Raw genomic sequence first — 26,315 nt, forward strand, 5'->3', positions numbered from 1 at the left:
TAAGGAAGGGAAAATATAATTTCCTAAATATATATTGCATTTTCCTGTTTTTAAAAGTTTTTATTTCTTCAAATCTCTAAATCTATTCCAGAATCTATTATCACATGCAAAAGAGCAATTGTGATAATATATTTAATAAAGGCTGTCCAGTCTTTTGTTATTTTATACAAATAGAAAATATAGTACAGTTATCATATTGCCTGCACTAAATATCTGAAGTTCACTATTCAATTAAAAATTGGATTTTGAATTTGACTTATTTCTGTGAGTTGATAATGGAGACTATTATATTTATTATAACCAATACAATTATTATTCACTATTTTCCTACTTTTCAATAAATATACTGCACATAAATAGTATGCATTTATGTCACCTTATACAATATATGTCAACTCTATTTATTCAGGAATTTACTGAAATATCTAATCTGATAGGGCAGTGATGGCTGACCTTTTTGTCATTGCTTGCCAAAAGTTTCAAGTTTCAAGTTTTATTGGATTTATATGCTGCCCCTCTCCGAAAACTCGGGGCGGCTAACAACAATCATAAACAATATACAATGATAATCCAATACTAAAAGCAAATTAAAACCCCTTAATATACAAAACCAAACATACATACAAACATACCATGCATACAATTGTAACGGCCTAGGGGGAGAAGAAGTCTTAATTCCCCCATGCCTGGCGGCAGAGGTGGGTCTTAAGTAGCTTACGAAAGGCAAGGAGGGTGGGGGCAATTCTAATCTCTGGGGGGAATTGGTTCCAGAGGGCCGGGGCTGCCACAGAGAAGGCTCTTCCCCTGGGTCCCACCAAGTGGCATTGTTTAGTTGACGGGACCGGAGAAGACCCATTCTGTGGGACGTAACTGGCCGCTGGGATTCATGCGGCAGAAGGCGGTCCCTGAGTTAATCTGGTCCGCACGCACGCACACTCATAATGCAATGCAGGTTCAACCCTTGTGCCCCCACGCATGTGCCTCTGCACGCACATTCCCTGTATACGTGTGTGTGCCCCAATCCTGCGCATTTGCAAGTGATCCCTGCTCTCCCCATCCCCATGCATGTTCACTGCCCATACATGCACACAACCCATGCATGTGCCTCTTCATATGCATGCATCTCCCATATGCAACCCCTCCCCTGAGCATGCGCCACAGGGATCTGAAAACCAGCTGGCCGGTGGGAGGCGCATGTGCATGTCCATGCATGGTGGAGCTGAGCTGGGGCAACCGCTCGCATGCCTGCAGACAGGGCTCTGCATGCTACCTGCGGCACACATGCCATAGGCTCATCATCACGGAGATAAGGGTACTTTATATGAAAAAGTATATTGTAACTATTTTCACTGTTGCATAAATCAATACAAGTGACAACTAACTAGTTTTTATTCCATGATGCTGCCTTTCAGTCAGTTTATTACTGACTGAACTATACAATAAATAAAGTTTTTCATATCCAGTGCAACCTCAGGTTTAGTTATTTACTGAATACACAAATGATAATGTACTATTAGAGTTTAAAGCAACATATTCTACACGCACAATAACGAAATAAATAAGAATGCTTTCTATATAACTGGCTATCTATCTTTATATAATTTCAATGCACTATATATTTTATATAGTAGTCATGTTACTTCTTTTCCATCATGTAATTGAAAAAATTAAGCAATTACACAAATGGTATTCCATCTTTCTTTCAATTTCTGCACAAAAGGGCAATTCTCCTTCTGCATGTTGGGTTAACTATATTCCTTCAGGATATACTTAGGGATGAATCCTGTTACCTGTAACAAGTGCGGTACCTTCATAATTCCATCTTCCTGCAAGTACAGCTCCACAGTGGGCTTCTACACTTTTTTCAACTCTTCCAGTTTTGGAAATCAAATGAAACTTACCTATAGGAGTATTATAATAATTATATTACATTACAAACCTAATTTACATACAAAGGTGATTTCTCAAAACCGCATTTTATTCTTTTTTGTTTTAATTTATTAGTCAATTTACTAATTTGAGTTTGTAAATATTTCTTACTGAGAAATATTTATAAATTATAAATCAATTTTATAATTTGAACTGAAATTATAATTGATTTCAGTTCACCTGAAATTATTCACACATATATAGCATTGAAATCTGGGTACATCAATATTTACAGTATGTGGCTTAAAAACTATTTTCAAAGAATGTCAATTTCAGGATCTTATCAAACAGAGAATTATTGAGTGAGATTGAACAAGGATTAAGCCTGTATTTTCTATTAATATTTTACTTAATAATTTTGACATATTAACTCTTTTGATTACTGCTTTAAATCAGACTTCAAAAATTAAAACTTTTAGCAAAAACTTTTTTGATAATATAGTTGGAACAAAAAACCTTGAAAAGATTCAGTTTCAACTTTTCTACTCCTTTCCCTATTTTTATTAATTAATGAAGCTATGAAGGTTCTCATATTGAAGCATTTTTGCTATGCTGGAAATTATTCAAATAAGATATTAGCAGGCTTTTCAAGTACTGCATGCACAAAACTATGCCTGTTATATTCATTTGCTACCACAAACACTTTAAATATTCTGTTCCAATTTTAACAATTAGTCATCAGTGAAACAAAAACTAGTGGGTGTAAGGAACACTTTTAAAGAACCAGAACAGATTACACCAAAAAGCAGAGTGAATAAAAAGCTTATGTGTAAGTATTTGTAAAAAAATAATAATAATATTAATTCCACTTTTCCAAACAGAAATGGATCTTTATATAAATGTAATTTTCAATTTATCAAAGAACAAAGTAATTAATATTGAAGTAATTACTCTGAATTAAGCATTATTCAATTCACTAGGACCTATACTCAGTCAACCTTTTCAAGAATAAAACTAATGCTTAAGAAAAACATCATATAACTCTAGGACTACCTATATAAATTTTATCTTCAAAGCCCAGTTCCATTTCCAGTCCATTGCCACACATCAAAACAACACTAAAATGATAAACTAGATTTCTTAGTTCTAGATTCTCCTTGCTTAGTTTCTAACCACTGCTTCTTGTCTAACATTCTAGTGCTTTGGAGAATAGACATGCCTATTCTTTGTGTCAGTCTCTCAAATATTGGAATACTGTTATCATGTTACCTCTAGTCCTTCTTTCTATTAGAATAGACAAACCCAATTCCTGCAACCATTCTTCATGTTTTAGCCTCCAGCTCCCTAATCATCTTTGTTGCTCTTTTCTGCACTTTTTCCAGAGTCTCAAAATCTTTTTTATATTGTGATGACCAAAACTGGATTCAGTATTCCAAGTGTGGTCTTACCAAGGCCTTATAAAGTGATAACAACATAATGTAAAAATACTTACCCAGTAAACCATCATAAACATATTATATAATAAAAGGGAGAGGGGAAACTTGGAAACGCCACTTGGTTAGAAAAATAATTGAAGGGCAACGCAAATAAGGAATTGGCCAAAACATTATTAATTTGCTTGTCTCAAAGATAAAGTTTATGTTATTTGAACAACAGTGGGCAAAATAAATCCTGCTAGTGTTATGTGCAAATACAATCAATGTGACAATGAATCAAATGATTTAGGATAGTACATCATATTTGATAGTACCCCAAAATGAATAACATATGTTCAAGGCAACTTACCATCAGAACTTGTAAGTACAAAATTCTCAGCATGGGTTTGTCTCTTTCCACCTAAACTTTTAGGAAACCAGTGAAGATCTAAAGGATAGATATCATCAGGAAGTTTGACTACTTGTGCTGTTTCTCCATTTAACAAGTTCCATTTTATAATCTGGTGATCATCGCTGCATGAATATAGTTCATCTGCTGTTGTCCAGCCCACACAGCTAACTAATTCCTTATGTTTTAAAAGAATTAAGGAATAAAATTGTTTGTAACACATCTGATTCATGCATTATTCAAAGAGAGTTTAAATTTGTTTTAAAAATTGATACAATAAACATTACAGTACATTTTATTTTAAAATCTCATCATTTGAATATTTCAGCACAAAAAAATTACAGGGATTGATATGGTATGCTTAATCTTAAAACTTATAACAAATATTTGTATGAGAGCTGCTTTGCTCAAATGACAGTGTTATAATACCTGCTTTTCAAAGAACGTGAATAAAGATTAACACATAATAAAAATGTTGCCTTGAATCCAAATTTAGCTGTAAATCCAATAAAATCATTAAGACCTGATCATTGCTGACCCGTTTAAACAGAATTTACACGATTCAAACTTTTCCTAGAGAATGGCAATACAATATTGCAAACTATAGAAGTTTAATAATTAAAAAGCTTGTTTATATTCCTCTATTTTGAGAACAGGCTATTTATTCCTATCCATGTGTTTTAATCATCACCAAGAAATAGAAAATTCCCGTTTTTTTCTCCTTATTGTTGAAGTGTTTAAACAATGAACAGTTTAAATGAGGTTTCAAATTACCTCTAATCCACATGCTTTCCATATTCTCAAAACCTTTAGCAGATCAACATGATTATTTTTTTTACAAGCCCTGTTTATTTCTCTTCAAAACCTTTGATCATATTTGTGTATGGGGAGAAACTGTCTCCAACTCAGTCCTATCAAGATCAAGAAGTTGTGGGTGTTTCGGTTGTCCAGATCTGGGAATACCTCATGTTTCTATTTGGCAAGGATTGTGTTTGCCTATTCGGGGTAGTTGGAGTGTCTTTCTGCACTCGCAGATTCTGCTCAAAGAAGAGGTGGCAAATGTGTCCAGAAAGACTTTTTCACAACTTCATCCGGTATGACAGTTTCCCCCTTTCTTAGATTGGGGGGGCTCTTCACACTGTCCCTGGAGTTGCGGAGTACAAGGTGGCATCTGCCATCAATTGGGCTGCAGCAATCAACTTATTTATGTCTTGCTGGAGTCTTGAATCATCTGGTGGCATTCTCTCCTGCAGCTAACGAAGCCAGATAAGCGATGTTCTGGAGAAAAAAGATGTTGTGGTTGAAGCGTGAATGTCTCATGCTCCTGCCTGTTGAGCCTGTTGTAGAGATTGCTCAGATCGATGATATTCCGGGTGCAAAGATTCAGCCAGATCCCCGGGCAAGCTGGAGGATGAATGAAGCATTGCTAGGCCGTCAATGAAAGGCATCTGAGTAGATTTGGCTAATTCTGGGGCCACATCGTTTTCTCTGCAGATGAGGGGTTGGGCCCCATTCCTAGAAAAGCCCATTGACAGGTGGTGAGATCCACAAACATCTTAGGTGAAGGAACCTCTGCTGCTTTTGATGTGTGTTCCAAAAACAGGGCGTCTGTTAAATCTTGAACCGACCAGTCAGGTTCAGAAGTTATTGGCGCCAAACTTTGTTTTGTGTATCAAGGACCTGAACAGATGAATGGGAAATAGGACTGTGACAGAGGTCTGTTCGGGTAGAACACATTCGTCCTCCAATAGTTCTATATCGAGATTTTCCTCTGCTTCAGAAGGTTGAGACCGATTGTCCTGATTAGAACAGTTCGACCCGATTCCTGAGAGGGATGATATTCCATACAGCCTTTGGTGTCATGCATCTCCCCAGTGGCTTTTTGGCCATGCTTTCACAACTGCTGTAGGCCAGCTGCAATGCCTTGATGGATAGCCTCTGTCATAATGGCTTGCATGTGGTCATGTATTATTGGCCTGGGTTCTTCCAGGGTGCTAAGGCCAGCAGCCACAAGAGTGAAAGTGGCCTCTGGTTGTCTCCACAGGAGCTATCTCAGATAAAGGCAGGAAATTTGCTTCCGGGCCCCAGAACTGGCAATCAGAATTAGAAACAATGGTTCCCAGGGTTGAGACTGCGACCCAGGCCTCTGTAATTGTGATCTTTCTTCTATTCCCAATTATGTTTCCGTTGTGATCTGACCTCTGGTCACTGCCTTATCAGAAATCTTATCAAAGGCCTTTTAACAGCGCTTGCCATCAGCATTAAACGCTCTCAAAGCCTTCTCTGAAGAAATTTCTCCTTTTGAAGACTTTGAGGGGTGCTCCTTCTCATCTGTCTTATGGTGGCCATTGCGAACCTCACAGTGGTCAGCGTTGGCAGAGTTCGAACTCCTGGATTCCATAACAATTGGGCACACTGTGGAGCAAATTGCTGCAAATTTGTGCCACAATATGAGCCAATTTCTCAAAGTATCCAGTTACTGACCATCACTTTTAGACAGATTTAGACAGATTAAGTGTCTCAAGGACTAGATTTGCAGTATGGTATGTGCCATGCCCTTGTTGGGTGTGGACTGATTATCTGTATTGGCTCCAACGTCTACCGTTCATGTTCTGGCGGAATGTGGCCTGCTATTGCCTTACTGTGTTCTGGTGGGATGTGACTCTGGCAGCAATTACTGCCGTGCTCCCTCCTTGAGTGTGGGCACTGGCCTTCTTTATGCTACTTGCCCTGTAGCCATGCCCCAGTGGGGCGTGGTTTTACTAACTCGCCTTTTCCTAATAAGGAGTATGGTGAAGCTTGCACTTTGTATGCCGTGCCCTGGTGGGGGCATGGCAAGCTGCCAATTTCAGGGGTGTAATAGCACCACTCAGGCTGTTTGTTTCAATTTGCAGCTGAGATTGGGAGTATTCCCACTCCTTGATGCAGTGCAAAAGCTTTGGGAAGATTAAATTATGTCTGAGTTTTTATTAATCTGCTGCCAGGCCGTAGAACCAACTATAGAGGAAGTATGGGTAAGATAGCTTGTTTGGAGCTTTTTTGGACTTCCAAAATGGTGGATTGCAAGTTTAAATTGGCCACCGCAACCACAGATGTCACCCACAGCCCGAATATGAGGGAACGCAGCCCGAATGGCAGTTGGAAAGACTAAAGCCCTCCATCTGAAGAAGCTCCCTTGTGGATGTGGTTTTTGAACTCCAATTCAAGTATCTGAAATGAGAAACCAGCCACAATGAAATTAGGCTATATGGAACAAATTTACAAGCAGCAAAATTAAAATTTCTTGAATCCAAACCACGAATGGCTTTTCGAGGCCAGCAGCGATGACAGGCTGTCTGAGGGGCAAAAGCTACTCTTCGAGCCTCTAAATCAAAGCACAACATTTACAATTTGTAGACCTCTGATGTAAAGTCTTATTTTAGAAATTTAAAGCTGCACATATGTGATATAGCATCCAGTCACCAGTCAATTGCTACAGAAAGATCAAAAGCACAACCGTTCTGAGTGACTGAGTGAAAAAGCTGTCAAGCAAAGTAACAAGGGCGTGACCTGACCAGCTTTTGACAGTCTCAGTCCAATCAGAGAACAGATGGAATTAACCCATGCCTGGAAATATCCACCATGAGGGAGAAGGTGATGGGTTTACAGGAGGTGCAAACTTCTATCCCATCAGCCAACTCCAATGTATTTAGGCTCTTCCTGAAGGCCAGGAATATAGGAGCAGACCTCACCTCTTACAAGAGAATATTCCAGAGGTGGAGGCCATAGTAGAAAAGGCTTTTCTCCTGGATCCAACCAGTTGAAATTCTTTGACTAATGGGATCCAAAGTAGGCCCTTTCCACTGAAATGAGTAGTGGTCTAATCAGGTGAGGTGGTTTCTCAGATACTCTATAACCATATAATATGTCTGCTTTTGATGCAGCACTGGTTATCAGTTTGCTATTGAATATATTCAAGGTTTGGGTAGTTACCTATAAAGCCAACATGACATGTCCCTCTCCCCCATAGCATCTATCCCACTGATTAAATCTTATAGGGGGCTATGATAGTGAACCTACAGCATGCGTGCCATGCTAGCATGCGAGCCATTGCCCTAGCTCAGCTCCAGTATGCACGTGCATACGAGCCAGCTGATTTTCAGCACAAATGGAGGCTTTAGGTGGGTGATTTTGGCCTCCAGGGAGCCTCCAGGGAAGCCTCTGTAGCCTGGGGAGGGGAAAAAATGGGCCTATCAGGTCAACTGGAAGTTGGGAAAGGGGGGACGTGAGTCATCTGTGCATATGGGGGGGACTGCATAGAGGGGTCATGAGTACATGCTCAGAGGAGCATGGCACATGGAAAATATAAAATTATGGGTGTGGACACACACATGCAATTGCATACACATGTACACTTTCAGGACCCGAGGGGAGAAAGGTTCACCATCACTGTTACAGATTTTGCACATTTTGAGTTCAATTAAACAATGCATCTATTGGTACTAGTGTACGTTTTCTGTAGCAATAGTTATCCTCTAGAATGAAGTTGTCCCACAGATCCCCTTGCTACTCCTTGCTGTTCTTTAGAAGCATCTTGCAGATTTGGTTCTTTGGCTAACCTTTGGTGAGGGAGAGCAAAATCCTTTGTTTCATTCTTATCTAGTTTGCTGTTCTTTTATTTTCCTTTAATATTAAGACTATTTCTCATTTTACTTATGAGCTGCCATAGTAGTTGGGAGTTAATCAACAAACAAATTTGATTAATAAATTAAAATTAATGCTTGTTTTTTCTTCCTAGTGTTTCCTCCAAGTTCTTATTCTGAAGAAACAACCAAACAATTCTAAAACAATCTACAACAATCATGATTTCCCTTACAACGAAGTAAATTTTATAATGTATTTCCAGAATACATGGGAAACATCCTGATGTTGGAAACTTTAAAACCCAAGTGTGTCAAAATTTGGCTACAAACATAATACAGAAATTTTCTCCAAACTTTGAACTGACATGTTCACCCGAGATATCTTACATATTTGGATCATGCAGTTATTATTTCATAAATAACATGCTTTCATTCTTTTTCTTTATACCACTATAATATTCTTAAATGGCAGTGGGGATTTGGATTTTTACAAAATGACTTTGCTTGTTTCACTGCAGGACACTACACATTTTATTATCTTATAATGCATCCTTTTTAAAATATAAATTACCGCAAACATTGAGAAACATAATACTGTATTTACTACATTTTGACAACATTATTTCAGACAAAGATAAAGGATATGTTTTGGTTCTTTCAGCAATGATATCTTTAACCTCATTTGGACTATATTTTCTGTGCTGATAAGCCAGCAGATTCATGGACGAAGAAATGTTGTCTTGATTGCACACATTACAACTGTAAATATTTAAAAACTCATTAATACACCATCCTCCAAAACTACATAATAAACAAACACTTTAATAAATGCAAACATATTTTAAAGGTTGTTTTGTCCAAAGTAGCAATACAGAGATATTTTTCAATTTTCCTGAATTTTCAACTTTACTTTATAATTCTTGGTTATAATTTTATTCACACCTAGGTCAGACTATTTCACTGTGCTCAGCAAGGAGCTTCTTTTGAAGAAGTCTAGAAATACAAGTGCCCAAAATGTGGAAGAATATTCTTTATCAGTTGCATAGGTTGTCCAAGTATTTCAAAGACCAAATCAATGTGTTGTTTGTCCTATCAACATTCATATCAGGCTTTAGCACAAAACCAGCTGCATCTAACTAAGCCTAAGTAATATTTCTGATAAGGATCCTGTTTGAAAGCTCTTCTTTAAGATCAATTTGATTGGCAGGTATAAGGGGGGGGGGGGTTTGAAATGGTAACAGTAGAAAACATTCTACCTCCTAAAGATGTGTCTGTGAACAGTCCAAAGGTTCAATTATTTCAAGCTGCTATTTGAATTTTTAATCATAAAACAAAAATCTTAAAGCATTGCTGGTATCTTTGGAATATTTATGTTTTCAACACATAAGCATATTTTAAACGTCCTATTTTAAAATTATTTTATTGTAATATAACCACATTACATTTTACCTATTCTTTAGGATTTTGCCCTAAAATGTAACCACACAGTTGCATGAGAATTAAATATTAATAAATTATAAGCTAATATGTCCTCTGACCAAAGCTAATAAAAATGCAATATAATTATATGCATAAAATGGTAAAACATTTACCATACTAGTACCATAATTTATTAAATATTAGTATTAAAAGCATTGGATCTATTTCCTGGTATAAACTGAAGAGTAAGAAATATCTATTTATAAATATAACAGGAAAAAAAATACAAAATGCCCTGCAAAACAATGGATCTCATGTAACTTCTACAATGAAAGGTACTTGCATTAAAATTAACTAAATGGCACTTGCTTATTCGGAAGAGCATATCCTATTAATTAGAACACATGCTTTCTAATCTCTTGGGAGTCCAATGATAAATGGACCACAACCCACTGAAGAATTACTACACAAAGTTTTTTACAAGGCCTAAAGTAGATACAACTACAGGATATATGTCTGACCCAGACTATTTAACAACTTAATTTGAAAAGAAAAAAAGTTATTTCTTATAAATTTAATTTCTAAAAGATTTAAGGGTTGAACCTTTTTAGGATGCCACATATAAATGCACGTTTTTAACAACATAAAACAAGGAAAATCAGGCTTAAGAGCTAGTTAATTTAAAAGGCAATCTTTATATGTTCTTAAAATAATTTGTTTCATAGAGTTAAGATATAGCTGAAACTTCTGTCATTTATTAACTAAATAAGAGAATGATATAATATGAGAGTACAGCATATAACTTTGTTACTGCATTTTAAAAATAAAGTTTTAGATATACAGTAGTACTTTTAAAATGAAACAAGCTTCAATAAATCACATTATGGCTCACAATCTCATATCTATGTGTGAATGAATATACATCTTCAGATTCTGTTTCTGATTATGGCTCTCTTACTCTCTCAATTGCTGATTCAATCTTTTTCCTCGCACTAGAGAAGATGCAGAAAGCTTCCACTTTCAGTGCATTTGTTAATTTGCTACAGTATATAAAATTTATGACAGTTTACAAAAAAATCATGTTAACTTTTATCTTTGTCACATAACCTTCCTCTAAAGACATTACACATGAAAATTTCAGTATTTGATTACTCTAGTCTATTGTTTTCAGAGAATAAATAAATAAACCTGTCTAAGTTTTCACAACTTTTTAAATAATTTGTTATATTATCAGGATCTTTGATAGTCATTTTAATATGTCACTGAAAACATACTTTTATTAGTGTAACAATGTATTATTCTTCATTCTTTAGCTAAACTTCCAAAGAATGCTACAAATACCATCCATAAAAAAGTAAATATATTAAAAATGAATAAAGCTGTTGAACAGACTCTCTAGATATGTAGCACCTGATTATTTTCTTAGAAGAAAGATGTAAAATTTTAACTTTGGCTGTCATGTAGATGTGCATAACATTATAGCATCTAAATAATATATGGAAACTGTTTGCTCTGTAAAACAATTAATTTGTCATTTTATTGAAATATGCATGTAGATTTCTTCTCTCTAGAAACAACAGAAAGTTGAAACAACAGAAAGCAGACATTTTCATGGCAGTAAAATAAAACGTTAAGTAATATCCAGATAAAACATTAGCCTAGTCACCCTTTAAGACCCGAAATGAACTCTTTAAGAATCTTAGTTTTGAATTTTAAAAAATTGAGTAAAGGAAAGACCACAGTAGTCACAAATTCAATACAACCTACTTTCTACCTGCTTGTTTTGAAGAGCAATTAGCTGTGATCATCCATAATAGAGTATAATTTAATCTTAGTTTGATATAAATGGCTAGATTCCTATGTTACACTAAATCATTCAGAAGATACAATGACTATGTTTACACAAGAAGCTAAGTCAAAGCCAAATTAATTACACCATGGCTTAATATGACATCCAGTCAACATGTTAGTTTTAGCAGCCAGCATATATGAAACACATTGCTTAATAAAAGTATTGGTTTTAAGGCCCCTCAGAGTTCAATTTTCTACTGCAAGAGATTATCACAGGAACACATCAACAGTGCAAGGGAGAAGGGAGGAATTCTACAGTACTGGAAATATTTGTATTACTATTTAGTCAGTGAGTAAGCTTTTGGTAAAAGCTTTCTGAATTTCAGAGGAAGCTCATTACACAGTATGCTTTACTGAGATAGAAAAACAGAGAGCCCGTAGTTTTTCAACTACATTATGATGTATATATAGGTGAATTGGCCTATCTACTTCAGGGTTTTACATACCTGTTAGCTTCTATGAGACTGCCTATAAGTAGATTTTCAATTTTGTTCTCTATTATAACTACACTATAATTTTCTCTTTCAGTAAATTTATTACACATGACAAATTGAGAAGCAAGTTTTATCTCTGAACCATAGCTAACAAACTTGCACTTTTTGGATTTTTTAAATTTCAGGCTTGGCTGTTAACATGCTTGTAGGGTAGAAAACCAACAGTCTGGATTCGAGGCCCTACCGTTCCACAATGGGGGTGAGAAACATAGAAACATAGAAGTCTGACAGCAGAAAAAGACCTCATGGTCCATCTAGTCTGCCCTTATACTATTTCTTGTATTTTATCTTAGGATGGATATATGTTTATCCCAGGCATGTTTAAATTCAGTTACTGTGAATTTATCTACCACGTCTGCTGGAAGTTTGTTCCAAGGATCTACTACTCTTTCAGTAAAATAATATTTTCTCATGTTGCTTTTGATCTTTCCCCCAACTAACCTCAGATTGTGTCCCCTTGTTCTTGTGTTCACTTTCCTATTAAAAATACTTCCCTCCTGGACCTTAACCCTTTAATATATTTAAATGTTTCGATCATGTCCCCCCTTTTCCTTCTATCCTTCAGACCAGTGTTTCCCAACCAGTGTGCCGCGGCACACTAGTGTGCTGCGGGACATGGTCAGGTGTGCCGCGAGCCCGGCCTGGCTGGAGCTTCCCTGGCGGTGACGGGAAGTGAACTTTTGGGGCTTGGTGGGAGGGCGCCGGCCACTGTTGCTTCTAAGCTGCATGGGCGTGCGCCCGCACAGTCATTAGGACCCCCCCCCCACAGAAATTTTTGAAGTGGCGCAAAGCCACACAGTCCTGAATAGCTCCCTTCTCCGGCCAGCAAAGTCGGCTGCCCGGGAAAGCGCCGCCTTTGAAAAGCGCACGTTTAAAAAGCGTGCCGTTTTCCCAGGCAGCCGGCTTGCTGGCCAGAGAAGCGAGCGATCCGGGACTGCGTGGCTTTGCGCCGTGATGACAACGGTGCCATGGTGGCCTCCAAGTGCCGCCCTTCGTGGCGCCCCGCCACCTGTTCCTGCAGGTAGAAGTCGGGCGGGGTACCGGGAAGCGGAGGCGGTGCGTGGCCGGGCGCTGAGCGCCATAGACACCTGGGAGGGCGAAGGGTTGGATGTGGCTGCTGCCTCTTAGGCGGAGGCGAAGGCAACGGCGGAGTTTGCGCTGGGGCCATGCGGGGCCGCTGATCCAGGGGGCCGCGGACCAGCAAGCCGCCCTCCACTCTCTCTCCGCTCTCTCTTTCTCTCTATGTTGCCGGCGTGGTGCACGAGAGAGAGAGAGAAAAAGGAGGGTTAGAGAGAAAGCAAGAGAGAAAGAGAGAGAAGGAAAGCAAGAGAGAAATCAAGAGAGAGAGAGAGAGAGAGCAAGGGAGAGAGAGAGAAAGCAAGGGGGAGAGAGAGTGTGTGTGAGAGAAAGCAAGAGAGAGAGAGAAAGCAAGAAAGAGAGGAAGAGAGAGCGAAAGAAAGCAAGAGAGAAAGAGAAAGAGAGAAGGAAAGCAAGAGAGAGAGAGAGAAAGCAAAGGAGAAAGAAAGAAATAGAGAAAGAGAGAGAGAGGAAGAGAGAAAGAAAGCAAGAGAGAGAGAGAGAGAAAGCAAGAAAGAGAAGGAAAGCAAGAGAGTGAGAGAGAAAGCAAGAGAGAGAGAAAGCAAGGGAGACAGAAAGAGAGTGTCTGAGAGAGAAAGAAAGCAAGAAATAGGGAGAGAGGAAGAGAGAAAGAGAGGAAGCAAGAGAGAGAGAGAAAGAAAGAAAGCAAGATAGAAAGAGGAAGAGAGAAGGAAATCTAGAGAGAGAAAGAGAGAGAAAGCAAGGGAGAGAGAAAGAAAGAAAGAATAAAAGAGATAGCAAGAGAGACAGAAAGAGAGAGAGAAAGAATGTAAGTGAGAGAAAGCGAGAAAGAAGGAGGGAAGGAGGGCGAGAGAAAGAGAAAAAAAGAGAGGAAGGAAGGAAGGAAGAGGGATGGAGAGAGAGGAAAATAAAGAGATAGGGAAGAAATAGGGAGGAAGAGAGGGTTTTTTTATCCAAACATTTTTAGCCCCTCGCCGCTGCCCCCCTCGCTCAGTGTTCCCCAGGATTTTGTAAGTGTGAATAATGTACTCAAAAAAGGTTGGGAAACACTGCTCCAGACTATACAGATTGAGTTCATTAAGTCTTTCCTGATACGTTTTATGCTTAAGACCTTCCACCATTCTTGTAGCCCGCCTTTGGACTCATTCAATTTTGTCAATATCTTTTTGTAGGTGAGGTCTCCAGAACTGAACACAGTATTCCAAATGTGGTCTCACCAGCATTCTATATAGCGGGATCATAATCTCCCTCTTCCTGCTTGTTATACCTCTAGCTATGCAGCCAAGTATCCTACTTGCTTTCCCTACCGCCTGACTGCACTGTTCACCCATTTTGAGACTGTCAGAAATCACTACCCCTAAATCCTTTTCTGTCTTTCCCCCTAGCAGTTCAAAAGCATGCAAATTCAAGAAGATAAATAAGTACCACTTTGGTAAGAGGTAACAGCTTATGTCATACTTAGCCACATGACCACAGAAATGTCTTTGGACAGCGCTGGCTCAACGGCCTTGAAACAGAGTTGGGTGCCACCACCTCTTATATTTGGCAATGACTAGCAAAGTAAAATACACAGGGACTCCTTCTTTTCCTTTCTTGTTGCAAATTTCCATAAATGTGAACTTTAATTCAAAATTCCAGGGAAATATGTACTAAAACAGGGGTAGGCAAAGTTGGCTAGCATTATTGGCTCAGGAATTATGGGATTTGAAGTCCACAAGTTATAGAAGAGCCAACTTTGCCTACCCCTGTACTAAAAGAACTGAAAATCTTCCCTGTCACATTATAACTGAAAACACACTGCTAACATGCAATGTACTTTAACCTTTAATTGGCATTCTACATTGCAAGGATCTGGAATTTGAATTCGGATTTGAAAAAAATTGAAAATAAAGTAAAATACGCAATTTCCCTGTGTTTAATAGTGAAGCTCTTTCTAATAAGATGATGATAATGAGAAGTTCTTAATATTCTTTCCCATTTCAAAGCCCCGGAACAAATGCCAAATGATAAAATACAATAAAGTCTTCAGAGAAGGGCGGCATACAAATCTAATAAATAATAATAATTTCAGTGAAGGTAGGGAGTAGCAAATATTACTTATACACTGCTCAAAATACAACACAATATAACTCCAAGTAAATTAAACTTCTGTGAAATCAAACTGTCTTAGGACGCAACACTGATTGACCATCAATTTCACATGCTGCTGTGCACATTCAACTTTGTACAGAACAAATATTCAATGAGAATATTTCATTTATTCAGATCTAGGATGTGCTATTTGAGTGCTCCCTTTATTTTTATTTTTATTTTTTTGAGCAGTACATTTTCAAAATTAATGAATTTTAATAGGAGCCACCAGGATCAGCTTGTTATCTTCCTTACCTCCACTAGTTTTAAGTTCTGTATTCTTTTTGGATATTTTTCGGATATTTTTATATGATGAATTGAGCTTGAAAGAAAAGGATCAAGAAGGGGAGTTGCCCCGTGCAGTCATATACAGAAACAAAACAAAGCTTCAGCGTATTCTCTTCCCAAATAACTCTTCACCGTGAAGTGACAGGTTTCCACTGGGCTTTGCATACTCACAGTTATCCAGTTTCTGGTACTGTACTGTAGATAGCTCTAGCGGAGGGAAGGTCTGGTCGGGATTAACTCCTTCTCTGCAATGGCCAGGAATGGGAATCTTGTCCTTTGGCCGCTCTCCGATAGTTTCCCGAAGGCGAAGGCAATTTCAACGAGATCCAGTCCCACCGACCTGGGTTTGTCAATAAGCGACCCCCGTTTATTGCACTCTCTCATCACTCGCCTCTGAGTCTTGTTTACCTCCGGGGCTCACTTTTCCCCCTCCTTACCTGTCCAAAGTGGAAGTCTATATGGGAAGAACTTACCTGAGCGAACTCGGAGCCAGGAGAATCGAAGTAGGCCTCTCCCAAGACAGGTGTTCTGAACCTCGACGAAGCCAAAGGCGCTAGTCTCCCAACCGCACCTTTCGAAAATCCTCCCCAAGAAAAAGAGACGCTTCTCCGCCGTTTTCCACCGTGAGAGGAAGCGGCTCGGTTTCTATAGCTACTTCCCGCGAGAGTTCCTATGCCGAATCCCTAGCAATCTTCACCCTCAACACCCCCACCCCGAGATCTGACTCCTTTTTTTTTCTCTCCCCAAACTCGGGTATCCCCGAGCGCATGACGCCAGCCCTGACGTCAGAAGTCCAACCTGTCAAGTTTAATCAATACACACAAATTAAATGGTTTTTTTTTAAAAAAAAACCGTAAAGCCTTCAGTCAATCTTTTTTTAAAAAAGCAACAATTATTCCATTATCGCTAGGCTGTTGCTAAGTAACCCGCCTACACAACGAGAGGATAATTCGGGTCCCTCCCCTCTCCTTTTGTTATCTGGGGATAATTTTCAAACATATTCTTCAGTAAAGCGGGAAGTATGCCTCTTGCCTCCTCCCCCGTAAGCTTCAAGTGAAAAAAAAAACTGTTGAGAAAACATGACGTGCAAACAATCCGCCACCTTTTCGCTAAATAACGGAAAACAAGATGGCGGCGCGGGGGAGCGTTTCATTATAATTTTTTTTTCTCCTTTCAAACCTACGGGAAGCCAGCCCCTTTCTTATCCCAGCATGCTTTGCGCTTTTCTAACGAATTTCGTTACGAGTTTGCCGTTTGGGCGCCATTTTCGAGTGTAGAAGCCGCCAAGGCTGCAGGCAGGAAACGAAGGTGGCTGGTACTGCAGGGGCTGCTCATCGGAAACTTGCTGGCCCGCGCTTCTAGTTACCGACTCCGCTCGGGGGTGAGGACGGAATACTTAGCAGCTGCCCGGTAAGCTCGTCAGTGGATATAATATTCCTGCGTTTTGCTTCAGGAGATAATAATATTTTTTTTTTGAGGAACTCGCTGGGATTTAGACCGGAGGTTAAAAGCTTCGATACGGTAAATAATGATTTGCTCTGTATGAGGGACGGTATTTGATTCCGCCTTAATTGAGAGAACGGAAAGTCCGCGCAAATTTGTCTCTGGTACGGAAAAACAACAACACTTGCTTCATTTTCCCCCACCCCACCCCTTCCCCCAACCGGCGGACACTTTTTCTTCTCCCCCGCTTTTCCCACTCCCCGCCACCGCGTGGGGGAAGGGGACAGAAAGCATTGGTTGGCTTTTTTTTCCCGTTGCCTCTAATAAACGCCAAGTTGACTCCCTAACTTTTATTCTCGCACAGCCATTTTTTGGATTTGAAGTAGGCTGTCACAGTGCCCATTGCGCTCAATTCGTATTCTGTAAAAAGTAGTCTTCGTGGGAGGTTTTTTTTGTGGGAGGGGGGGAGGACGTTTAGAAAAATTAATTAGCCGTTTAAATGATAACGCTTAGCCTCCTTTTCTTAAGAAAACCCGATTATTCTAGCAACTTGAGCACTTTGAAACAGCATGCATTGCCTTCGAAGTGTGGAGGAGGGGACGCTTCTTCCAATATATTATTTCAGAAATTGGCAAGACGCTAATTTATAAAGCTTACATATTGAAATCGCAGCAGAGTTTTGATTTTGCGGCTGGGGATCCGATGACTGATACTTTGCATTAGGTTCGTAACTCTATTGGGAAACACCGCTATTTCGACCCCCTTATACAAGCAAGTAAGAGGGGTGAGGAAGAGGTGGTGGATTTATGAAGGTTAGAAATCTGGTTTCCCCCCCTAAGGATACTTAATCTTATACTTTTTACGAAATGCTCTGCATAAGATAGCTTTTGGAACTTCTTTTAAAATAAAACACAAATTTTCATTCCTGTCAATTGGGTTTCTTTGGATTCTGAAGTAATGAAATAAGCAATTTACTTCAGTCTCAAGTTTTGTATTGCCTTAATAGTATGGTTTTTTTCTGCTAAAAATCAGAAAGATGATTGCTTCAAAATACTGTGTACACTGAGTCAAACTAACACTTTAATTTAGATTAATGGTTTTTAGGCATTTCTTTAATACTAACATCTGAAAAAATTCATGAGGCATAAAATAGCCACGCTTTTCCTCTTGTTATAGTGGTGCATAATTTCAAATTGGGAACCTATCTAAATTTTAAGATCTGTTCTTTCTAAAAGAGTTTTAAGTATTTCAATTTTGTAGCTTTTGAATTTAGAATAAAACCAACGTATCTGGATCCCATGATTATATTCATTTAAGTTCATATCAATATACTTTTTAGAATTTAAATTCTAGATCATTTCTGTACTGTAGAGTACTTCTTAGTAATTCATTTTTTATTCTTCATCAGTTTGATTTATTTGGATAAATAATATGTAATAATATGAGCGATGTACATTGTAATTTATAATATGCAATCTGCCTTAGTGTGAAAGATATCTGCTGTGTAAAGATAGGAAAACACATGCCGCTGTCACAGATAGCTTGCCAATTTGAAATCTTTGGTTTGATCAATTAATATTTGGGACTGGATGCAAGTTTTTATAGTCTAGGTATAGGGTTTTTCTTCTCTCTTTTAGTATTTCAGCCCAAAGGAAAACAAACCTCACAGTTTTTATAGTATGATTATTTGGAATTGAAACAGCAGACAGAAATCATGCCAAGCAAACGAACTAAAGTATCTACTGCAGCCCGTCAAAAAGGCAATGATTCCTTGGAGGAGTCCTCTAATGATGGGAAACCTGAAAAAGAAGGGAGCATGCACCCCCCTACAGTACCTCAGCAAGGTCAGTCTCTTATTGACCTGAATGTTGCTTTATTAACTTAGCATATAGGTGTCCTAATTTAAATTATTATTATGTGCTGGATTCTGCAGTGACTATACTGTACATTGTTCAGGTAAACGTTGTGCTTAAAAACAAATTTGGAACTTCCGGGAAAAGTTAATTACTTTATTCTTTGTGTCTTAGGATACCATAACATCAATAATGGGTGTAGATAAAATTTTTGGAAACATTTGGAGAGTAGTATTTGTACCTTACTACTGGTAGATAATTACTGATCATGCTTTAAGTTTGTGCGTGTGCATGTGTGTTCTCCATTAAAAGTAAACTGCCAGTGCAATTTAGTTATCTAATATTAGTAAGTGGATGGATATTGAAAATTGATACCAATTATTCATAGAATGTGTGTGTATGTTTGTTTGTGTATTTGAGGGAGACAAACTTCCTGTCTCTGAGAAGTAGTGCTGTTGCTGTCATTAGAACTTGTAAGGCAATGTATAGTTAGCCACCACCTTGTTCTGTAGCTCTGGTTGGGCCTGAAAATGCAGGAATATGGGAAGATCCCCTGTTTTCTTTGATGTATATAGGAAAATACTGCATAGAAAAAATGTTTGCTCTGAGAATAGAATTACTGAATTAGTCCTTCATTATTTGAGAGAGATGCATTTTAGGGCAGTTTTTAGTGATTCAGTCTACTGTACAAATATGTTGATTCTGTTACAGTTGTATAACTTTAAAAGATGAAGCTTTTATTTGCATTAATAATATGTGCGTGTCTCTGTGTGTCTACTGTAGTTATTAAGTATATCAATTTTCTTATTTTTGGATATCTTTAGCAGTATCAAATGGAGTAGTTGATGATCAAAGTTTAGAAGAAATTTTGAGTAGCATCTCTCCTCCCCCACCTCCAGCTATGACCAATGAAGCTGGAGCTCCTCGTCTCATGATAACTCACATTGTAAACCAGAACTTCAAATCTTATGCTGGGGAGCAAAATCTAGGACCGTTTCATAAGGTATCTTTCTAGTTTATGTAATTTTTAAGCTGAAGTAAAGATTTATTGTGACTTTTCTACTTAATAGTTAAATAAATTACATATTGGCAACTAGCACCGAGGTGGAGGGGGGGGGTAGAGCAGATGAAAGTCTCAATTACTATTGTTTGTACTTTTCAAAAAGTTGCTTGTTGTGGAGTTCAAGAAGCTAAAAGTATACAAAGTATTTTCCTAGTACGTATGAATAACAATCGGTAATTAAAATAATTAGCATTTTATTGATGCTAATTATGAACATACTTGTTTATAGCATTTTGTTTACTGTATTTTTTTTTGGTAAAACTTTAGAAAAGTGAACTAATAGGGGGTGTAGTTTGTATGCTTTATCCTTGGCTATAAAAACTGCTTTCCGGTACTGTACTAGATTTTTTTTCCTGCACGATGTTTAACTATATTTTAAACCATTTTGAAAGGCATAGGGGTCAATTGCTAGTAACCATTAAGCTGAAATATATTTTTTGTTATGCAGCGTTTTTCATGCATTGTTGGACCAAATGGCAGTGGAAAATCTAATGTGATTGATTCCATGCTCTTTGTTTTTGGCTATCGAGCACAAAAAATAAGATCCAAAAAAATGTCAGTACTGATACACAATTCTGATAAACATAGTGACATCCAGAGCTGCACTGTAGAAGTTCATTTTCAAAAGATAATTGACAAGGTATGTTTGTTAAACCTGAAGAACATAATCACCTAATGCCCTATGAATTTTTAATCATGCAATTGATTTAATTTATGTAGAAAAAAGCCCTGGGGGGATATTGAATTTTTCTTATTTAAATTATTGTCTATAAAGCACTGACATATTTAATATTAATTTTCTTTTGTATAAATGTGTTAAATTGGGGAAAGTGTTTACTGTATATACAATATGCAATATTCTAGACATTTGGTTTATATAAAACATGTCAGCTACAAATGTATGGTATAAATATTGCTGATTTTTTTCTTAAACTAGGTAATTCAAGGGTGTGGTATATGTGTGTTTTTGGATTTTGATCAAAATCCTAAATATATGTGTGAGGGTATATGTATACTGTACATACACACATATGTATAATTATTTCAATATTAACTTTTTAAAAAATATAATTTACAAATTATATATTTAATGACATTTACTATTGTAAGGATTAGTTTGAAGTTAATTTTGAGACAAAAAATACTGTTACAAAAATATTTTAAAATACCCACCTTGTCTAAACCAAAACCCCACCTTCATATCATACCAATAACAAATTACTTACTTTAAATATATATATATATAATGCAATAATTTTAATGTAATAATTTAATTAAATAGAATTTGGAATATTTTTCTTATAATTTACACCATGATATATAGGTATTTAGATATTAGACATAATTAGATCATAGCTAATTTTTCATTTATATTAATACTAGCTTTTTAAGATGCATTGTCATATTTTTATTAAAATAAATTCTTAAGGAATTAATCTGAAAAAATAATTATTACCTAAAATTAATAACAGGAAAATAACTAAATAATTTTGTATTTTTATCAAAATCTCTGTGAAAATGCTTCCAAAGCAGGAACCATGGGTAAATGTAATTTTTAAAACTACACATAATCCAATTTTTTTCAAGTTTCCTCATAGTAATTATTATAAAGCAATTACAAGTATTCAAGTACTAAGGCTTTCATTATTACATATTACAAGCATTCTAAAGTGACAAGTGGTCCAGAAAAAAGAAGAAAAGCATCTTTTTCATAAGATGGCAACAGATAAAGTATAAGGTGGAATCCTGCATACAATTATTTTAGAATCTTCCGCTGAACTCAATTAATATTACATGTTTACTCAGAAAGAAAGGTGTGCTGCACATTAAATTGTTCAAATCTTTTTATACTGTTTGGCCATTGAAAGTGAATCTTTTGTTTTCTAAGACATTGTGATAACAAAAATACTGGTATGACTAATACAGTACATGTGTTGGGGAAAAAATTCTAGCTTTAGTTATACTTTGAATTGGAATATAAAAGATTTATGAAATGAAATAATTTTGAAATCTGGTGTAGAGAAATGACTTAATACTAAGATTTGTTTTTCTGGTTTTGTTTTCCTTCAAAACAGGAAGGTGATGATTACGAAGTCATTCCCAACAGTGGTTTCTATGTTTCCAGAACAGCCTATAAAGATAATTCTTCAATATACCATATCAGTGGGAAGAAAGCAACTTTTAAAGATGTTGGGCTTTTGCTACGAAGTCATGGTATTGACCTAGACCATAATAGGTTTCTGATTTTACAGGTACTCTAAAATAATTTATTACTTGGTATAACTCAATACATTTTATTAGTGATCATGACAATTTTTTTTCTGGAAGCCTCAGAGTACTATAGCAGCACATCATGATTTGTGTTTCATAATAAATATGCAAGTCATTATTTGCTGCTTTAGAATTTTAAGGAAATAAACCCAATTGAAATATTTTCTGATATTAAATTGTTTTCATGTATTAATTAGATACCTGGGTAGAATAATTGTTATACTTGTTCCGCTGTAGCAGCACGTAAATATTGGTGTGGTAAAAATAACGCCAATATTATTGTGCTGCTTAAGCGTGACAGGGATTAACCAACCTTGTTTGGGTTCTGTTACATGCCATGATAATGTCTGCAATTTTTAGTACAGAATTAATTACAAATGAATGAAATAGCGTTTTACTATTCTTTGTGTCTTTTTTTGTATTAGTGGATTAGAAATATGAAATTTTCATCCCATTCTGTAATTTTACACAAATAGTTAAATATGTTTTTGGACAGAAGAGTGTAAGGCCTAAAATATTAATTGAGGGCACAGGATTTAATAGCAAATGTAAACAGTCATATTGCTTAAATTTTCTTTCTTAGAAAAAAGTTAATGTAACTTGATATTTACTAATTTCTACTTTCTGTTTCATGACGATGGCTAAATCCCTGCAGTAATCATCCAGGAATGAATTGTGTCAAACCTAGTTTTTTCTACATTATAAATTTTAAATTAATAAACAGGGATTAAATTAATTGAATAAATAATGACAAAGAGCATTTCCTTAAAATTACAAATGGTATTTTATTAAAAGCTTATGGAATAATTTTTTAAAAATTAAAAATCTATTTAGAAGATTTTGAGTTTTTTATACAGAAGCAAATAGAAAAATATTACAAGGTTAGCAGCACAGAGAAACTTATATGAGTTTGAAATGCTCAAGTCAAATATATCCCTAAACTCAGAACTTTGAGCAGTTCTAACATTAGTAGTTAATAAGGATTAGCTAAAATGTCTTTGTCCATGTACAGAGGTACTTATGTCATAGGTGACCCAGGTGATGCCATATTTGTTTTATAGCTACTTTTAAGTTATATTACTTAGTTGTACAATGCCATCCCTTAACTGTTAAGGAATGGAATGATTCAGGGGTGCAAGTGTAAGTTTTCTTTTTTTTACTATTGCTTTCCCTTTTTTAACAAATGTAAGTATAGCATCTAAATTAGATTCTAAATCTAATAAATAAATCACACTGAATTTATTGCTAAAAAGAAGAATAATGATATCAAGATTTGCATATCTTATATGCAGACCTACTCATTCAGATAAATACATACACAATTATCTACAATTTTACTTTACAAAATATGATTTGTACATATGAAATATGTTGCTAAATAGCTTACGTTATGTACTAGACTTAATAATACCTGGTTGCTAATTTATTGTGAAATTTAAAAAAACAAGTATAACAATCTCCATAATTTAGAAGATTAAGTTTGAAAGGAAATATTTTATTCTTGATTGAGCAGATATTTCCCTATGAGAGATATAAAAATTGTAAAGCACAATTTTAAAAATGAGGTAACTCCAAGTTATTGTATACAGCTTTATATTAATACAATGTGTAGAATTGGAGTTAAAGCCCTTGTGACTTTTGATAATATGAATAATTTCTAATAAGCAATCTCCTTGGAAGAAATTATTTTGATGGTTATGCTTGATTTGAAAGTCAAACTATAATTTATAGTTTTAGATTTTAAAGACTTTGCAAAATCTGAGCATCCAGGCTCAAAGATATTGCATATCTAAGTCTGAATTTGGTTGATTCTCTGAAACACTGTATTCTAATGAGAGAACATTTAAAGGCAGTAGGCTTTATTTTAAATCAAATAATTTAAGGCTATGGTCCTCTTGCAGTGTTTGGAATTACTTTAATGGAAAATGGGCTAACATTGATGAAAATGAGAGGAAAAAAATAACAATGTAAGACTACAATATAAACTACTAAGGAAAATGGGCAAAATGCAAGAAGTTTCTATTTGTGCAAATAATGCTATATAAGAAATTTGCATTTGAACTGTTTTATGTTATAACAGTTGGTGTTTACATTGTTGCTACATTTTTTTCTCTGCTTAATCCATATTTTTGGAATATAATAGGGATAAGTTACATGTTATTACTCTTACAATCTTCTTGTAAGTTTAATTTAGAATGCCCTCCATATGTGCTTCACGTTTGGGGGATGCAGAGATTGGAATAATAGTGAGAAATGGAATGAAGTACCATGTAATGTCTTTGCTTAGAGATGGGCCTAAGGAGTTTCTGAAATAGAATTATCAACTGCTTAAGTCATCCTGGCTGATGATAAGAGATGTCGGAAACTGTTATAGTTGACTATAATTGCATATGGTAATAAATCAAGCATGGCAGTTTAAAATCACATTCTTAAGTAGGCTACATAACACTTATAGAAAGCCATCTTGGTGGTTTGCTGGATTATCTAGGTGAACCATAGGATGTATTTTGGAGCTGGAATTGATTATGATTTGGTGGCCTTTGGCTAATAGAATTAGGATCATAACAGGTTTTGGCTAGAATCCAAAATATCCCATAAATAAAAGGAAAAGGTTTCCCTGAGGGAAGGATATCCAGATTTTTATTTAGGTTGCAATTTACATTGTTGAATGACCACTTAGTGATGACTGAGGAACGACAAGAGAAGGTCAAAAATTTTCCAATATCTAAAACCTCTTGGATTCCAACCAAAATGTACTATAGTAAATATGCTACAGTATGCCTAATTAGAAATGAGATTTTTTTCTCCCAGTTATTCTTCCTTTATGCTGACCAACAGGACCTGGCACTCTACTATCTACCTAGTACTAAGTCACGTGATTTATGGAGAGAGTGATTCAGTTTTAATTAATTGGAGGCTTTGAATTAATATTTTTGTGCTATATTTTGCTTTGCTTCTTAATAAAATTTAATTTCAATTACAAGATTACATTAAGTTTAATGCAAGCCAAGCTTTAAAAATACTATATTTTAAATATGTTATAAAACCTTGAAAAGCCTAAAAAAAATTCCAATAACTTTAGTTGGCAGGTTTCAGTGTTTCTTTTCTGCTAAATAATTTAGAAGTGTCATATGTCGAATGTCAAATATATGTAAAGTGTTGCTTTTTTGAGGAGCAAGCTATTTTGATAAAAACTTAATTTTAAAATGATATTTACTAAATGGGGAAGTAGGATTATATTATTGCAGATTATATTATATAATATCTTATTGTATGTTTGAGCCAAATTAAGGCATGTGCTTTCTCAATTAAAACCAACCAGAACATAGACAACATGTTGTCCAATGTATATGTTCAGTACAAAACTTTTATTAGCTGTTTATATTTACAAAGATATATAATCCATAATTGTATAAAATACTTAAGAGTGTGTGTTAGTGAATTCATTTAGATTTAGTTATAAGACATTACATAGAATCATAATATTATTTATTATTATTATTATTTATTAGATTTGTATGCCGCCCCTCTCCGTAGACTCAGGGCGGCTCAACAAAACCCCCCCCCTAATGTATAACAAATCTAATAATTTAAAAGTCACTAAAAACCCCTTATTTAAAAGCAAAAACATACAAACATACCATGCATAAACTCTATAGGCCCGGGGGAGATGTCTCAATTCCCCCATACCTGACGGCAGAGGTGGGTTTTAAGGAGTTTACGAAAGGCAAGGAGGATGGGGGCAATTCTAATATCCGGGGGGAGCTGGTTCCAGAGGGTCGGGACCACCACAGAGAAGGCTCTTCCCCTGGGTCCTGCCAAACGACATTGCTTAGTCGACGGGACCCGGAGAAGGCCAATTCTGTGGGACCTAACCTAAATATAACTATCAGAAGGAGCCTTTTAGATAATATATTCCAGCCTCCTGTAATTAGCCCTTGTAACAGCATTCCCATTGGATGAACTCTATTTAAAACATTCCAGTGTGAAAAAAATATATTACCCCCTGAAATGTTCTGTTTTTTAGCAGCTTAGATTTTTTTTTTCTTGATGTCCAATCTAAATGTACCTTTTTGTAATTTTGGTTTTGCAAATAAGGTTTTTTTTATTGTTTTAGTATTAGTTTTAG

At 36.2% G+C, this 26,315-nt stretch overlaps 2 protein-coding genes across 4 annotated transcripts in view; one reads left to right on the forward strand and one right to left on the reverse strand.

Moving 5' to 3' along the window:
• The window catches only part of IFT80 (intraflagellar transport 80), a 75,466-nt gene extending 59,570 nt beyond the window's left edge, over positions 1-15,896 (reverse strand). Inside the window, exons 1-4 of one of the 2 annotated variants that reach the window (XM_070753540.1) lie at positions 15,728-15,896; positions 8,961-9,074; positions 3,655-3,876; positions 1,791-1,901 (exon numbers count right to left, since the gene is read on the reverse strand). In XM_070753540.1, the coding sequence (XP_070609641.1) occupies positions 1,791-1,901; positions 3,655-3,876; positions 8,961-8,997 (370 nt within the window). In that variant the 5' untranslated portion in view covers positions 8,998-9,074; positions 15,728-15,896. Of the gene's footprint in view, positions 1-1,790; positions 1,902-3,654; positions 3,877-8,957; positions 9,075-15,727 lie in introns of those variants that run through there. The other variant, XM_070753541.1, reaches the window with a different exon arrangement.
• A 388-nt stretch (positions 15,897-16,284) lies between these two features.
• Positions 16,285-26,315, forward strand: part of SMC4 (structural maintenance of chromosomes 4) — a 52,430-nt gene continuing 42,399 nt past the window's right edge. Inside the window, exons 1-5 of one of the 2 annotated variants that reach the window (XM_070753537.1) lie at positions 16,285-16,966; positions 18,637-18,843; positions 19,677-19,855; positions 20,364-20,555; positions 21,991-22,167. In XM_070753537.1, coding sequence (XP_070609638.1) covers positions 18,714-18,843; positions 19,677-19,855; positions 20,364-20,555; positions 21,991-22,167 — 678 coding nt within the window. In that variant the 5' untranslated portion in view covers positions 16,285-16,966; positions 18,637-18,713. The remainder of the gene's footprint in view (positions 16,967-18,636; positions 18,844-19,676; positions 19,856-20,363; positions 20,556-21,990; positions 22,168-26,315) is intronic. The other variant, XM_070753539.1, reaches the window with a different exon arrangement.

Source organism: Erythrolamprus reginae, chromosome 5 (assembly GCF_031021105.1).
Source record: "Erythrolamprus reginae isolate rEryReg1 chromosome 5, rEryReg1.hap1, whole genome shotgun sequence".
Lineage (NCBI taxonomy): Eukaryota > Metazoa > Chordata > Lepidosauria > Squamata > Dipsadidae > Erythrolamprus > Erythrolamprus reginae.